The sequence below is a fragment of the Chelon labrosus genome (genome assembly GCF_963514085.1).
Source record: "Chelon labrosus genome assembly, chromosome: 5".
Taxonomy (NCBI): Eukaryota; Metazoa; Chordata; class Actinopteri; order Mugiliformes; family Mugilidae; genus Chelon; species Chelon labrosus.
The window spans coordinates 11,228,000-11,244,711 of NC_140341.1; the positions used below are offsets into that span (position 1 = coordinate 11,228,000).

Sequence of the window (16,712 nt, forward strand, 5' to 3'; positions counted from 1 at the left end):
GAACCAGTCTTAGTTCCAGTGAAAGGAACTCTGAATGCTTCAGCATACCAAGAGATTTTGGACAATTCCATGCTCCCAACTTTGTGGGAACAGTTTGGGGATGTCCCCTCCCTGTTCCAACATGACTGCGCACCAATGCACAAAGCAAGGTCCATAAAGACATGGATGAGGGAGTTTGGTGTAGAAGAACTTGACTGGCCTGCACAGAGTCCTAAACTCAACTCGATAGAACACCTTTGGGATGAATTAGAGCAAAGACTACAAGCCAAGCCTTCTCGTCCAACATCAGTGTCTGACCTCACAAATGTGCTTCTGGAAGAACGGTCAAAAATTCCCATAAACACACTCCTAAACCTTGTGGAAAGCCTTCCCAGAAGAGTTGAAGCTGTTATAGCTGCAAAGGGGGGGCTGACATCATATTAAACCCTATGGATTAAGAATAGGATGTCACTTAAGTTCATATGTGTGTAAAGGCAGATGAGCGAATACTTTTGGCAATGTAGTGTAGCACAATGTGTGCAGTAAAGCCTAGCTATTTATGTATTCATTTTTGGAAAAGCATGCAAATTTGAGACAAAAACTAAGGAAATAAAAAAGGTTTTATAGATAGTGAGCACACTTGGAAGCCATGCAAGGCACCCTGGGAGCAATTTAGGGGTGGGTTTAAGGTTTAGGTGCTGGGATTGATACTGCATGTAGAGTTACAGTATAGTAACTACAGTGTAGTTTGGATGTAGGTGACTAGAAAAACACCTGTAATCCAAGAAACACCAAATTCAAATTCAGATTTGTCACAAACACAATCACACCCAGGACAGCATGTAGGGAAATGTTTTTTTATGACTGTCCCCATTAAATGATAAAGAAAAGAAGACAAAATATAAGTCAGTATAAGAACATAAATAATTGGCATTCAGCTGCACGAATATATTATTTCTTATCGTTAAAAACAGTTCAATATGTCCACGCTGCAGTTTCTTTGGCTGGTGCATGCGCTTAAGATAAAAAGGCACAGCTGGAGCGGGATGCTGCTTGTTCCCGTTTTATATAAATTATGCAAATTTACTTATTTTTGTGGCTCTGAAGTGTGGTCTCCACTGGATCTCTGACAAAGTTGCTGTAAAAGCTAACAGTATTGTGCAGAACAGCAGCTTTGCCAGAAGAGGGCAGTGCAGCTCTACTGTACAAGCACATGTGTGGAAGTGGATGAGGTAAGAAAGCTGGTATTCTTATCGCTCCAGTGCTTTCATTAATCAACAGTGGAGGGATGAAGGAGTTTGTTTTCCTTTCACAATGTTGTCTTGTGAGTTATTTCTGTAGTCAATCATTTTTGGCACGCCTTTTCATCCAAAATAAGTCGTCAGTATCACTGCCGATGTCGTAATTCGTCCCTGCTACAAGTGTGTGCTTTGCATTTCTGACTTTCCAGTGTTTGTGAGGGTAGTTGCAGCACACCGTAACATCTGCTTTTAATCTAAATTTACTCATACATCACTATTCTTGTTTCAAAGCTGCACACAAACAAAAAACAGGAAGGAAGAAGACGAGGCCAGAGTTGCAATAGATGGTCAATGGTTCGTGCCTCATCCGCGATTGTTGACTGTGCAACAGAGAGCACCTTTCACACAGCCACGAACACATGACTGCTGCACACGCCCAGCAAGCTGGCAAGAAAGGGGAGATACGGCAGAGACAGAAAACAAGACGGTGTCTGTTTACTGAAGGGGAGGAGTAATATCGACGGGATACATTTAAACCGGGCTCTCTCGGCAGTGGCGGAGTCCTCTGCTGTGGTTACTGAGACGCAGGTGAGGAGGTGAAGGAGGCGGAACAGCCACGACAAAGTTAGAGGGATTTGAAAGAGAAGCGGGGGCTGCCAGACAAGCCCTCCAGTGAACTGTCTCCGCCGCACACACACACAACCCACTTCCTGTCTCTCTGTCTTTCACCAAAGCTCGGGTTGTCAAACGCAGATACAGTATGAAGCGTTCAATCAAGATACACACATAGGCACACACAAGATGAATACGGAGAAACGAGCGTACATACAGATCACCTGTTACTACTGGCTCACCGCCAATCTGAAGCTGTACAGGAAATGAGCACACGGGTCAGATATGAAGTAAACTCCCACTCCCCTCTCATCTCAGTCTCTCTGTCTTGCTCACTTTCTCTGGGCTCAAAACACCGCACTGCAACGTGATGTCAAAATTGAACATTTAGACAAAGAGGTGTATTCACAAGATGATCGATGGGATTAACGTGCCATCAGATAATCTAACGGAGTAGTCAAGCACCTAGAGCCTGAGGTACTGCAGGCCTCTATATGTGTGTGTGTGTGTGTGTGTGTCCAGGAAAGTGGAAGAGGGGGGGCCAGGATTTACAGTGGAAACACTCCGAGCCCAGACATCGAGCAGATGAGGCGGATGTTTACATTCTGACTTCATCCCCGAAGTGACTTCATGATTATGATATAATTTAGGAAGGTCTGAGTACGATAGCTACTAAAAACCAAGAACATCATAAATTCGTTCATTCAACGCAGCAGCGGCGTGCTCCTCCCCGCGGCTGGCGGGCGGTTCTGCCGTCATCGCTGCTCGGTGACAGATTTCTGGTTCAAGGTATTCACCGAAATGTCTAAAAGTCAGAAATGCTGCGGTCGTTACAGAGCGGTCACCGCTGGAACAAACCCACTAGCCTCTTAGATGACATTTTAATGATCCCTGTGAGGAAATCAAGTCACGATGGAACAGATTTCCACAGAACAGAATGTAATGTGAGTGAAATCCATCTATACAATAGCACTACTGCGATTCAAACAGTGTAGATATACACCGCTCAGGCGTAACATTATGACCACCTTCGTAACATTGTGTAGGTCTTCCTTGTGCCTCCAAAACGGTTGAGGCTCATCAGAGAATGGACATGGGCCTTCTGGCAACAGGGTGTTGTTAGTGGGGGACCTTTGGGTCCTATGGGTTGAGGGTAGGGGCCTCTGTGGATCATCCCACAGATACTTGATCAGTTTGGGATCAAGTGAATTTGGAGGCCAGGTCAACACCTTGTGCTGTTTTTCATGTTTTGTTTTTTTTGAGTTGTTCCTAAACCGTTTTTAAACCAGGCTGCATCCTGCTGGGGATGGCTGCTGCCATCAAAGAGTGTCATTGCTATGGGGGTGGGGGTGCCTGGTCTGGTCTAGGTGGGTGCTACATGTCTAAGTAACATCCACATGAATTAATGCAAGATCCTAAAGTTTCCCAGCAGAACATTGTGTTGTCACAAGATGGTCAGTGTTATTTAATTCTCCGTGGTCAGTGGTTTTAATGTTGCGGCTGATCGGTGTATCTGATTAATCAGTTTTTTTATTGACTTTGAGAGTATTTTCATTCAAAAAAAGATTTAATATTGGTTGATTTTCTGGAGAATCTTCAGTTGGATGCGATGGATTTGCGATTCAAACAGAATGAAGACATCACTTAAGGCCAGACGGACATTGTTCCCTGTTCATTGGCCAGCGACGCAGAAAAGCATGAATGACGTTCAGCGGTTATAATCCCAAGCGCAAGCGGCCGTTTTTGAGATTTACCAAGTTGCTGACACATCGTCAGCATTTTTATGTTTTAACTGCAGCTCAAAGATTTTTCTCTATCGGTTGTGAAAATCCCACCCCCACTGGTCCACTCTGCTTAGCTCCAGAAACATGCTAGTAGCAGCGTGGCCTGCTATTTATATCTCCCGGCTTACCGTATGAGCAAATCCATAGTAAAAGTTCAGTACACTAGCAAACATCAAACAACGTCCGCCTCGAGATCGACTGCTTCATGATGGTCCCATGAGTTATTACTGTACGACATAGAGAAAAGGCTTTGTAAATGTAATAAAATTAATAACTCTTTCATGCCACATCTTGGTTATATCACAGTTTTCTACAACAATGAATTTGTTGTATTTTCTCATTAGAGCCCACGGACAATCTCCCCGCCTTGAGCCACAGCATTATGGCCGTATGAATGTGTCTGTTTGTGTCTAAAGAGAGAAATAGGAAGTGCAGCTGAGAACAGTTTCAAACAGAGCTGACCTCTGTTTTAGTTCCTTTGTTTCCCCATTTCCCCCCGCCCTCTTCATCCGCCGCTCTCCAGCTACAGAGCGAAAACAGGGAGCGAATAAATATGTGTGTCACCTGTAGCAGGGATTTCCCACAGAACAAACACAATACATATTTTTTCCAACTTTTCATTCATCGGCGGCGGGGGTCACAACACCGGCCTCTACGCAGCGACAACAACACTTCTTGTGCGGAGCCGCGGCAATAGTGGGATTATCAAGAAAACAGGAAAGGGAGCGTGCGAGTTTGTGTGTGTGTGCGTGTGTGTGTGTGTGTGTGCACTGGAAGACTGCCCACTGGGCATTCCTGTACCTGTCCGAGGATACTACTACACCTCACCCACCTCCCCCCTCTCTCCACCTGCTTTGCTCCGTGGCCCCCGGGTCCTTGGGGACGAGCCAGACTTCAGCAGAGACAACCCTTCCAACACAAGCCCCTGCCCCCAGCACACACACACACATACATCCACAAACACACACACACCTCTCTTCCTCTCTGTCTCTCTCTCTCTGTGTCTTCCTCTCTTTCACCGGCACTCTCCCACAATAGCCTATCCACCGGTCCCCAGGGAAACACATGAATATGGAGAAGGCTGCCCAAGAAGCACATGATACACACACACACACACACACTCACTCGCTATCTAACTCTTTCCTTTCACTCATTTATTTATATATGGATACCTGGATTGGAGGCTGCAGGCACTCCCATCCTCCGCCCTTCTCCTCTCAGATGCTCCCTGGACGACTGCTTGTGTAAATGCGCCGCCAAATTATATAAATCTTGTCTTTCCACACACTCGCAGCAGCGTACACATTTTAATGAAATGAAAAGAAATGCGGCGACGCGGCCGAGCGGTATGTTTAAGAGTCGGCTTCTGTTGCCGCGCCGGCGTCCACGGAGTCCACGTGCTGTGTCAATACAGAATGCACATTCTTCCTCTCCGTGGCCAAACCGGCGTGTAACTCAAGAAGACTACAGACTGCTTTGTTTTTCACAGACAAACATGCAAGTCTGTGTTCCTGTTGACAATGGCTGACCTCCTTCTGGAACCAGCTGTTCTGTCCACTGTGCAGGAACACGTGCATGCATACAGTGCAAACACACATACAGGGAAGGACTAATACTTACAGACGCGCACGCATACTTTTTTCTTTTTTTTTTTTTTTTTTTTTTACATAGGCAGCATGAGCGCCCGAGCACAGTTTCCACACAGCACAGTCTGCACTTTGCACACAGAGAAGTGAGTGTGTGGGCAGGCCCTGGCAGGGCATTGCTAAGCCTGGCTGGTGATTTATCTCCATAGTGAAAGCTTGGGCAGTGAAAGGTTGGGTCCTGCCAACCTCTGTTCTCCTCTGACCACCCGGTGCCCACGTGTGGCACTCAGGGGCACGCCTGTCCCTTTCAATAACCTGCACTGAAACCTGAGCCCCCCTGTGCGTGTGTGTCTGAAACGTGGCAACCTCTACTTGTAGCACTGAACAAGCATAGCAACACCACTTGCTTTCTTTCTTTTTTTTTTTCATAATGTGTTGTATGTGCCACTACAATAACTCATTTAGTTTAATTACTGTAGATGCTCGCACAGCCAACAAACAAACAGTGCAATGCCTTACACACAGTGTCAACCCCGCGAGCTGCAGCATTACCACCAAAACACAGCGAGCAGGGACTGGGCTACTGCCTCAGCCTCAGCCTTGTTAATGTTGCTGCATCATTAGCAGGATTCTCACAGAGTCCTGGAATACTTTCCTTACAGTTAGTCTAAATAAAAAGTCCTATGGGTATTAACTTGAGTCTGGCCAGGCTGCTAGTTATGACTGCTCCGGGTTTATGGGCAGCAGGGAAACAGGGCAGGGCTCAGGCGAACGTTTCCCTGCATCTCTCTTGATTCCCTGCTTCTGATCATAAGCCGTCTTTTCATTCCAACACAGATGCACTGGCACCGCCAGAGTTGACGTCCGTAGGCCGAGCGGGGCACAAAGTATGTCTGAGCCATATGCATACAGGCATATAGCTGCTCGCCCACGCGGATCCATCCAAATGCGGAAGAGCGGTTACAAAACCACACAGGAATGCAGGCGCGCTACGCCTTACAATAGGATAATGATGCTCAACAAGATCAGTATCAGGGAAAACATTTTAAAACCCCTGTTATTGTTCTTCACACTTAAAACTTTAAGACCTCAGCAGTTGATAAACAATGACTAATAGGTAAGGGAAAAAGTTACTATAAATAGCTCAGACTGGAAAGAGTTATATCTTAAAAATAAAAGCCTGTATTAGAGATCTGAATATATACTGTATATCTTAAAATATTAATATATTTTGATTAAACTCCTAACCTATCTGCAGCCCAGACCTGCAGACCTTTGCAGAGAGTCGCACCTTCAAAATAAATGTCTCCAACACCTTGTGCTAAAGGAAAAAGGCAGCACAGACTAAAAGTACACATTGGAGAGGGTCATACCTTCAAAATAAAAGTGCCTAATAACTGATCTGCACATATCCTAAAATGTTAACAAAAATGCTAAAAGATTTCTATAAAACTTTTTGCACTGGAGGCAAAAGTTGCTTTCAGCAGCCCAGACTAGAGATGCCCATTGGTGGGGGTTGTGACTTCAAAATAAAAGCCCCCAATAAAGATCTGCACATTGCATACCCTGTGACGTATATAAATAGCAATGGAACACCTTGGCCTAAAGAAAAAAGTTATTATCTGCAGATAAAAGTGTCCACTGGAAAGGGTTATACCTTCAAAATAAAAGCCCACTAATAACTGATCTGCACATAGTCTAAAATGTTAACAGATTTCTGCTTTTTGCACTAAACGAAAAAGTTACCACCAGACAAGAACTGTCCATTGTTGGGGGTAATGCCTTCAAAATAAAAGCCCCCAATCAAGACCTGCACATTGCATACCCTATGATGTATATAAACAGCTATGAAACACCTTGTGTTAAATGAAAACGTTACTATCTGCAGCCTCTGCAGAATAAATGTGTCCATTGGAGAGACCTTCAAAATAAAAGCTCCTAATAACCGATGTGCACATAGTCTAAAATGTTAACAGCTTTCTATAAAAACTTTTTGCACTAAAGAAAAAAGTTACGACCAGACGAGAGCTGTCCATTGGTGGGGGTAACGCCTTCAAAATAAAAGCACCTGCACATTGCATACCCTATGATGTGTACAAATTGCCATGAAACACCTTGACTTAAAGTGCACATTGGAGAGAATTATACCTTCAAAATAAAAGCTCCTAATTAAGTGATATAGCCTAAGATGTTAGAATATCATACTAAAAAAGTTTTATTAAACTCCTTGCACCATTTCTGTGAGCAGTAATATTTTATACTCTTTCCATGCATCTATAATTACTTTACTATTTGGGTGAGTAATAACGTTAATTTCCAACACAAACAATACTACAAGAGTGCAACAAACTGAAACTCCCACACCAACTCCCACACCAACAAATTTAACACCAGTCAAGAGTAAGTATGGCTCAAAGCCGGACTCCCATAACATCTTCCTGCCAAGGGCTGAATTGAAATTACAGCTCGAGACAGAGATACGTTAAAAGCTTTTAGTGAGGTGTGCTGCACACGTGCAAAGATCGAGATACTCACTCTTGTACGGCGCGGGCTATAGACAGCGCAGTGGAGCCGGTCTCATTAACACTGTCCAAGGTCACGTTTGGCAGGTCGTCGTCATCGCTGTCACTTTTGATCTGCCTCGGTGACAGGCCGTTGGGGTCTGTGTGTGCTGTGAGGATGGGACATAGACGCGGGAGTCAGACACATGACACTGGAGCTGTAAACTTATAAGGCATATCACATTGTGTGCACCGGAGAGTGTTTCTAATTGCAACGAAGCGATCCCCTTCATATAACATCCCAACTAACCGTCGTTTAACCTAGATTTCCACCGAGTTGTGTTGGTGTGCCGTTATTTGCAGTCAGGACCCTTCAATCAAACTTTTTTTTCTCCGCTCGAAGGCTGAACGGTGAACCATGACACCGTACCCACTCGTTGCACACTCACCGAGGAGTTTGCAAAAGGACACACACGCACACACACAATCTTTATCAGCCTCCAACCATGAGATAAGAAGCTGGGTGGAGCGCCGTTTGGCTGTTGCCGTTGTCTCTGAGCAGTTTGTGCATATTGGATACTGAATTTGTTCGGCTTGAAAGCAAGCGCATGCCTGAGTGCAACTCTGCTGAGCATCTGTTCCCCCTACATGTGCAACTGACAGAGGATTTTAAAATCCCCATAAAATGGCTGGAGATAACACAAAAGTCTAAATCATCTATTAGATGCTGAAATCCTTGCAGGGAACATCTTCATAAATTGTAGTTTTTCTTGATTCCCCTAAAAAAAAAAACAAAAAAAAAAACTGCTGAAGGCTTGACTAGCCAGCTGATGCTATTGAACCCTGACCCTCCGAGCCTGTGAATTCAGTGATGGGTCGTCTCTGGAGCTACACAACAAAGTTACATCCATTCCACAAGTTGTGACAACTTTTCCCTTGGACAACTCATTGGATATATTGCCAGAGCCTGCAGCCATTCTGTCCTTGCTGTCTCCATGGACACAGGCTGCGAACAACCTGGAGAACTCAAGAAATAAAAAGTGCAAAAAAATAAAAAAATAAATAAAATAAAGATTCCTTGTCAAAGAAAAAAGGTGCTGAAAAGCATGAATTAGTATTTCAGCAAAAAGATAATAAAGAATAATGCAACATAGCTAAGGTTTTATAATGGCAAGTGCTGTTTCTAAAGATGAAATCATCACAAAGACTGAATATACTGCGGTATTTTCCACTGAGGTCTGCAACATCTCTGTCTACTGTAAGCTGGGTGCTTTTATAAGCTATCAGGACTTCACCTCCTCTGCCCTCTCAGCTGAGACTGTGGCCATAATGGCCCATAATAATGGTCTAGAGTTTGGAGCAGACATGGTGTTATTACTGATGGAGAGTGGGGTGAGGGGGGGTGCACAGAAATAATGCTGTAACTCTGTTGGAGCTTTTGCTTTTAAAGGTTTCTACTGTTGTCGTCGACTAAGACATGCAGAGTGGTCACCAGCTCGCCTACCCGACGGAAAACCTGTAATTAGTCAGAAATGCATCGTGTGTTGGAAAAGGGGGTATTTTTCAACGAGGGACACAAAGGAGGAGTGGTGGAGAGGTGGGCAGAGCACCGGATTTCTTTCTTTCTCTCCTGTTGTTTCCAGTCAAGCCCTGTTTCCATGGCAACCTCCTGCCGGAGACAGGGAGACAGCAGTGAAAGAAAGGGTACCCGCCCTCTCTTAAAGAGGATGGCCAACCTGTTTGTGTGTCTGTGCACATGGGAGAGCGGATGTACGATGGTTTTTTTTTTTTTCTGTCCGTTGAGAACTTCACATTAGCGCGCCGAACTCCTCACGAGGGGATTTAGTTCGGGATCGGATCTGATGTCAACAACTTATTTGTTCAACCGCCAATCAATAGTGACGTGGAAGTGAAAACTCCAGATAACTCAAGACATTAAAACAATTGAAGCAACAAACTGAATTATGATATAGCGCCTCATTATTTTCCATTCGCCTTTCGCCGATGGAAACATTGACGCCAACGTCACATTAAGCGCAATAAATAGCTAAATGTTCTGTTTGTCTCCTGGTTGCTCTCTCATTAAAAGTAACTGCATCCACCACACCCAGCGCTCGTTCACTCCGTTTCCTTTGTGTTTGGAGCCGTCACAGCTGGGTAGAGCTGATGTTGCACTGTGCGTATGTGCGCGCATGTGTTTGTTTAAGTGCCACCCATCTTCAATATCCATCCACACCCTCTTATGCAAGTCTTGTTTTTCCTGTCCTTCCTTCGTACGGCTCCCCTCCTTGGGAGCAGACATCCAGCGTTTAAAACGCCCCATCTCTGAGGACCACCCCACCCTTGCCGGCCAAGTGTCTGAGCACATGATATAATTGCACACTTCTGTCCGTTAGCGTGTACGTATAGTCCATGCACAGGTCTAAGTTTAAATCCGTCCGTCCGTTCTGCTGGGAGCGACAAAAAGCAACCTCTTTTACGACCAACAGTTGCCCTGTGTACAGCTCAGACTTGGACTGAAACACCTACTGTAGGCTCTCTTCCAGTGGTTGGCAGTAAAACCACACCCTGAGAGAAAACCAACAACACAGTCAAGGCAGGGCCAAGAGAGGCCTGATACACAAACTACCCCAGATGTTTGCTCCTTGACAGAGGCAGAAAAAAGGTACCTGCACCAGAGGCTATTAAAGATGGGGAAGAGCGTTCAATCTGGGAAGCTTATCTTCGCTCTGAAGGGGAAACATTTTTGCCTGAGGGCCCTTCACAGCACTGTGTCTGCAAGTTCTTTGGCTATACACAGCGCAGAACATCTGGGAAGACATAAACCACTATACACAGCTTGTCATTGAGATATCTCATATAACATCACACGGGTATTGCTGCCAGTTCTTCACTAATTCCCATCATCAGTTTTTTTTTTTCTTACCCAGACAACCAAAGCAGACTAATTTTTCCATTTCTGTAATGGCTCCCAACAGAGATTTCGTTGCGTTTAATTTTTTTGGGAAGCTTTCATACACCCATTAGACATATTTAATTGTTTTCTTGTGGCTGATTCACTGAAATAGTGATTATTAAAGCTGTAGCTTGTTTGGGGGAGACATTAGATAGCCTATGTTGCTAGATTAATATAAATATGATCATGATGCTGGATGACAAAGTCTGAATAATAATAGTACATCATCATTTCCTGTGCTTGCAAATGATGGAGCACCTTTGAAATCGCAGTGTTTCTTGCTGAAAATGATGACAGAGGTCAAGAAGAAATCCCAAAAGAACAAGCCGTTATGAATATGAATTTAATTCGGGGAGCGCGGCCTCACCTTTGCCCTGGCTTTTGACCTCGTCCAGCAGAGGTAGCATGATGGCGTTGTTGAGGCTGGAGGGTGATCGAACGGCAGTGGTGTACATGAGGGGCAGCGACTGTACCACAACTGGGATGCGGTGAACATGGCTGGCCAGCTTCCCCGCTCCCTGCAGGCTCAGGGGGCTGGATGGAGGCGGCGGCACAGAGTGCAGGATGTGCAAATACGGCTGACCTCTCACCCCGCTCCCGGGGGCGACCAGAGGGCCCGGCGTGAGCACCGACGAGGCTGAGGTGATGACCGACGGAGAGGAGGAGGAGGAGGATGACGACGATAAGGACGACGGGGAGAAGGCGGATCGGAGGGGGGACGACGACGAGGTGGTGGTGGTGGTCGAGGCGGACGAGGAGGAGGGCCGGGGCTTGTTGATCGACAGGTCGACGGGCTCGGTCTGCGTGTGGAAGTGCAGGTCGTGGGCGAGCAGGTCTTCGGGGGGCTCGGGTTTGACTTTGCTGAGGAAGTAGGGGACGCCGTCCATCGCAGAATAAGGGCGCACTTTGGGTGACTGTGGGAGGAAAAGAAGTAGAGATGTCAGACGCCTGTCATCACAAAAACACGTTAAACCGTGACACAGGCAGGAGATGATAAACCGTATAAAATTAGTGTCCATGTCATGGAAATTAAAACTAAGGGCTAAAGGTGATGTACTGAAATATTACAGGTCAATTATTTTGTTGGAAAATATTTGTCAGAAACAATAATGATGCGTGAGAGGTATATTTCCGAAAGGTAATACACATGTAGTGATATTATTTAGAGAGGAACGTCTAATTTCCTCGTGTTCATTCAAGCGTTCAACTCCTCCTGCGAAGTCCCCTCTGTTAGCATGATGTCATACACAGATGAAATGCAGGAGTAAAGATAGCGTCTCTCACACTCGCCTCCTTTCACTCTTTCTTTCTTTTCTTTTGGCGTGGGTTGCTCTCTCTCTCTCTTTCTCTCTTTCCCTCCTGTTTTCCATGACTCCCACACGAATGCAGCTCTCTTGGCTCCCACTTGTATCTCTCCTAAATCTCCTTTGTGACGGTGGAAAAACATCATATGGGCTCAATTTCCTGACCGTCTCTCTCGCTCTCTCTCTCTCTCTCCCTCCCTCTCCGTCTCTCAGCGACAGGCCTCCTAAGGCCAACGCTGGTGGCTCGGCGTATCCCTCAACACATCTTTCACTTAACACCGAGCAGACTGTAACACAACCGCTCCATCTGTCCGCGCCAGTTTCAGGGACCTGTTTACTTGGAAAAAAAGATAATGGAGGACACACACGGTAGAAAATCACCGCTCGCCGTCCTACCCGCTACTATTTGTTTCCACCAGACTCCCACCAAACTTTGGCCCTCCTTTGATTTCTCTGGTTCAGTGTCGAAATCGACCGAGCTACACGGCGATGTGGCCGGTGTCGGCTCGCTCTGTTCGAAGCGGGAGGGGTGCTAGAGTGAGTGTTGATCCTCACAGTGGAGCCTTTCAGAGGCTGAGTCACAGTCGGGGCCGGTCAAGGAGCGTGCACATGTCCAGGATTTTCGCTAATCAAACAGGGTTAATTAAAGTTCGGAAAGGTTTTAGCCAAAAAGAAAAATATACACTACTGGAGATTTTCCCCCTTATTTTTGAGACTCAACGCATATCTTTCCTCTTATGTAATGCTGACTAAAAGTCAATGTGTGGTGAATTACGATTCTTTCTGACTAGAGTGTTAGTGTGTGTAGTAGCCTACTATTTTTACTCCAGACTTGTATACTCATTTTTCAGCCTACAGGAAATGTTACGACCTCATGAATCAAAAAATAAATAAATAAATAAACACTTCTCACTGGTGAACTCCTCCTCAGTTGGAAAACAAAGCTTGCCCCCATGAAATATGCCCTCTGCTGACCCCCCGGACCTCGGTGGGGTTCAGCTCAGGGTCAGTGGTGTCAGGTCAGGATTCACATATATTCCCATGTATACCACCCACCGCGCACATTCAGTCTTGTTGAACTTCGTGTGTGTAGCTATTCTTTTTGGAGGGGGGAAACCTTTTAAGTGGTTTGACTCTACGATACCTAAATAATTAATATGGCCTGATCCCAGCCCCTAAATCGTTTCCTATTTTTTCTAGCAGTACAGTTCAGTCAGAGATACTTCCCTTAGAGGATTTCTCATTCATAGCCGATCGTTAACCGAATGTATTACAGCAAAAAGTTATGCTGGACGGAAAAGACTGTGCCTTTTTAAGGTTGCTCTCAAAGAATGAGGGAAACAATAAGGGTTCATCTGGGAGAAAGTCAGGTAATCTCCCTTAATGCAGACATATGTACACAGTTATTAGATTTACTGACGTCAGTAACAGGACAAGCCTTAGTCGCGGGACTTTAGAGCGCTGGGAATGGAAAATTGCATCAGGGTGTTAGCGGAGTAAGCTTATAACGCTCGCCTTCTACACTTGCATGATTGGATTTTAGTAGTCACCTGGTAGCCAGGCAGCTAATGAATGAACCACTGATGGCAGGGCATGAACGGGGGCTGATGCAAGCGCTGCTTTATTGCTCAGCCTGAACTAATGCAATGCTCACAAATGATGTCTGGAGTTATTTGTCCACGCGCACGGCTAACAGGTTCCACACAGGAGGCGTAGCATGAGACCGAACATAGAGTACTGTAAATAAACTTGTCGAGTCCGAGAGTAAAAATAGACTTGGAGTATTCAAAAATAAATAAATAAATACTAAAAGTTTGAGTTTAGTGCAACCTGTGCAGACAAATTGAATGATTTGCACATGAGAAAACAGAATAAGGACAGATGTGCAACAAATGTTTTATCATGCAGCATCATCCACTGAGATGGATGGAAGTTAATCCCATTCACATCTGACAGTGTCCATGTATATTTGTCAGCTGTTTACACAAAGAAACTTATCAAAAGAAACTTCACGTACAGTAATTGTCATAAGTCGCCCTACGTCTTCTGCTCTTTCATCAACTCCTGGTGTAGCCTTTCTTGACAGAGCCTCGGGCTACCATCCAGCTGCTCCTGCACATGATCTCTCTGTGTTTTCTTTCTCTGTATAGGAAGTGAGTGTCAAAGTCTGCCTGGAGCCATACTCCCTGAAGGCTTTGAAGCCATTAGATCCACTGAGGCTAATCTCAGTATTTTGGAAATATTGTCTCTCTGGGCAAGTGTGTGTCCAGTTGACCAGACGCTGGATTTTTAGTATTATTAAGATGTCCCTTACAGTCCGAGATGTGGAAACGTATCACGTGCCAAGAGTGTAGTCTACATACTGTTCAGTAATGTACTATGATTAACAAAACAGATGAGATTTTTCTCTGTTCAAAGCTATAGTGGAAAATAACCATGACTGTCGTGTAATTGATATTTGTTAGCTATAAGGGCTGTACGTTGGACATTAAGTAAAATGGTGATTTAGAAGGTGCTACCATTAAACAGTCATGCTATTAGCGATGACATATTTAGCTTTTGAAAGTTTTGTCTTAAAATTAGGGGTGGGACTTTAACGTGCTAGTTATGATTAATTAATTACAAAAAAAAATAACGCATTTAAACCTAGTTTGTATTTCAAACAACGCGGAACTTTTGTCAGTGCACGATTTCCTGGTACTCATGCACTGACCCTAACCCTAACCCTAACCCTCATCAGAGAACACAAGGTGAGCCATTGAGATAACTTTCTTGAACCTAACCCTCTAACCCTGATGGAAGCCTTGATAAAAGCAGAGTTTTGTGTGTCAATAATGTTCAGAAAAAGTACTTAAAATGGCACTTTAACTTTAAGTCTGTTCAGTTTTGGCCAGGGATATTTTCTTTCTTTTTCTACTTTTGTGAATTGAAATGCAATTAAATGCATTTTTCCAGACACTGAAAGAGCTTGAGTTTACAATATTCATGTCTGTGTCTATTATTTGATTCAGTCGTCCACTAAAATCCATTATATTGTTATGCGATTAAAATGCGATTAATCGAGATTAATTACCTGACCTTATTTATCATAAAAACCAGCAAAAAGTAGAGGAAACTTTAGTATCTACTGTAATATTTTTACCGCAGCCAATCTGACAACAACTTTTTTGTCGTTGCTGCTTTCAAATGGAACTTGTGAGTCTACGAATATGGCATGGGAAGTCACGTACATGAGAATGGTTGGCGACCAAGAGGTAACACCAGCCATTAGCCTTGAGAACACTGCTGCTAAGCAACTGTCGGCAGGAGATGCCACCGAGGAATGTTCTATTGATGGAGAAGATATAGGCCAAATAACTTAATATAAAGTATATTGGTTTAACGTCCAGCAAAGAATTAAATCCTGACATTTTTTGAAAACTTCAGCAAATACGTCGCAACTCACGAACTCAGAGCTTTCAGAACATTTAAAAAACTTTAAATTTTTGTGAAAACCTCATGAACACAGCCCCATTTGAAATCACCATTAATCAACCACAAGACATCATATGTGCCCACTGGTAATACATTACCCTCGTAATAAAAATCCTATCAATTTGTATCTGTAATGTGAGTTATATATAGTCATAAAACTAACCCAATAACGTCCACTTAACAGCCATCTAGAATTTGCTTACTTTAACCACTGGTTGCACCAGATAAATCACTTTTTATTTGAAAATGTGTAAAATAAACATTTGATCTGTTGTGATCTGTTCAGCTGCGCTGCAAAGTCTCTCCGAACTACCGCGTGCACCGTTGCTCTAACTGCAAACTAGATTAAGATTGTTTCTCTGACATGAAATGGAGAAAACAAGCAAGCTGCACCGGCTTAACAACGAACCAAGCCGTCTGAGAAGTCGACGCGAGGAAACATTTTGGATTCAACAGCCCAGACCTTTGTCTGACATGAGGTTAGCTTGAAGAGAGGCAGTGGAAGAATAATGACTAATATCAATTCTACAGTGCAGCTGTGTTTAGGTCACGTGTGTAATCTTAATATGGATTCAAGCAAACCCGTTGAAAGTACAAATTCATTCTAATTTGACTTTATGAAAACGTGACCCTCGTATCCAACTAAGACTTTTGTTGTGACGCTCCTCAGGGAACAGAACTCAATATTGTTTTGGCTTATACACTCTCATTTCCTTTATTCAAAAGGGTTGGGGTCAAGTTCATGGTGTCACTATGATCATGAAAGTTGGGAACATGGCAAGTTTCTGAGGAACTCTGGCTCATGTGTAAAAAAAAAAAAAAAAGGAACACTTGTGTGTTAATAAAACAAAACAGAAATGTAGAGTGCACAAAACTGCAAAACAGAAACTTAGCTGCATTTTGGGGTCATGTTTTTCAAACACATCTCAACCGGCGGTGATGGAAAACTTTAGCCACCTCCACTCTCACTTTGACAGATGCACAAGCACGCGAGCCTACACATACTCTCTGACATATATATATGTATATATATAAAGATACGCTCGACCCAGCTGCCTGCCTCTGTCCTCACGGCATTGTCTTTATTAGGGGATACTCGTTGGCGGGGCAGATTTTCCAGCCCCTTGCAGGCGAATTGTCTAACAAGGCGGACCATTTCCAGCAAGCCCTTGGCCTGACGCCACCCAAATGAAGACCACATTTCTGCAGCAGCCTAAACTGTCTGTCTGCATCTGCCATCTAAAGGGAAGCTCGGTCTGTTAGGGCGAGATTGGA

General features: G+C 44.3%; 1 protein-coding gene across 1 annotated transcript in view; it reads right to left on the bottom strand.

Moving 5' to 3' along the window:
- Window positions 1-16,712, bottom strand: part of klf12b (Kruppel like factor 12b) — a gene marked incomplete at its 5' end in the record, with an annotated part of 42,595 nt that overhangs the window by 8,235 nt on the left and 17,648 nt on the right. Inside the window, 2 exon segments of the mRNA XM_084545346.1 lie at window positions 7,738-7,873; window positions 11,027-11,573. Of these exon segments, the coding sequence (XP_084401472.1) occupies window positions 7,738-7,873; window positions 11,027-11,573 (683 nt within the window).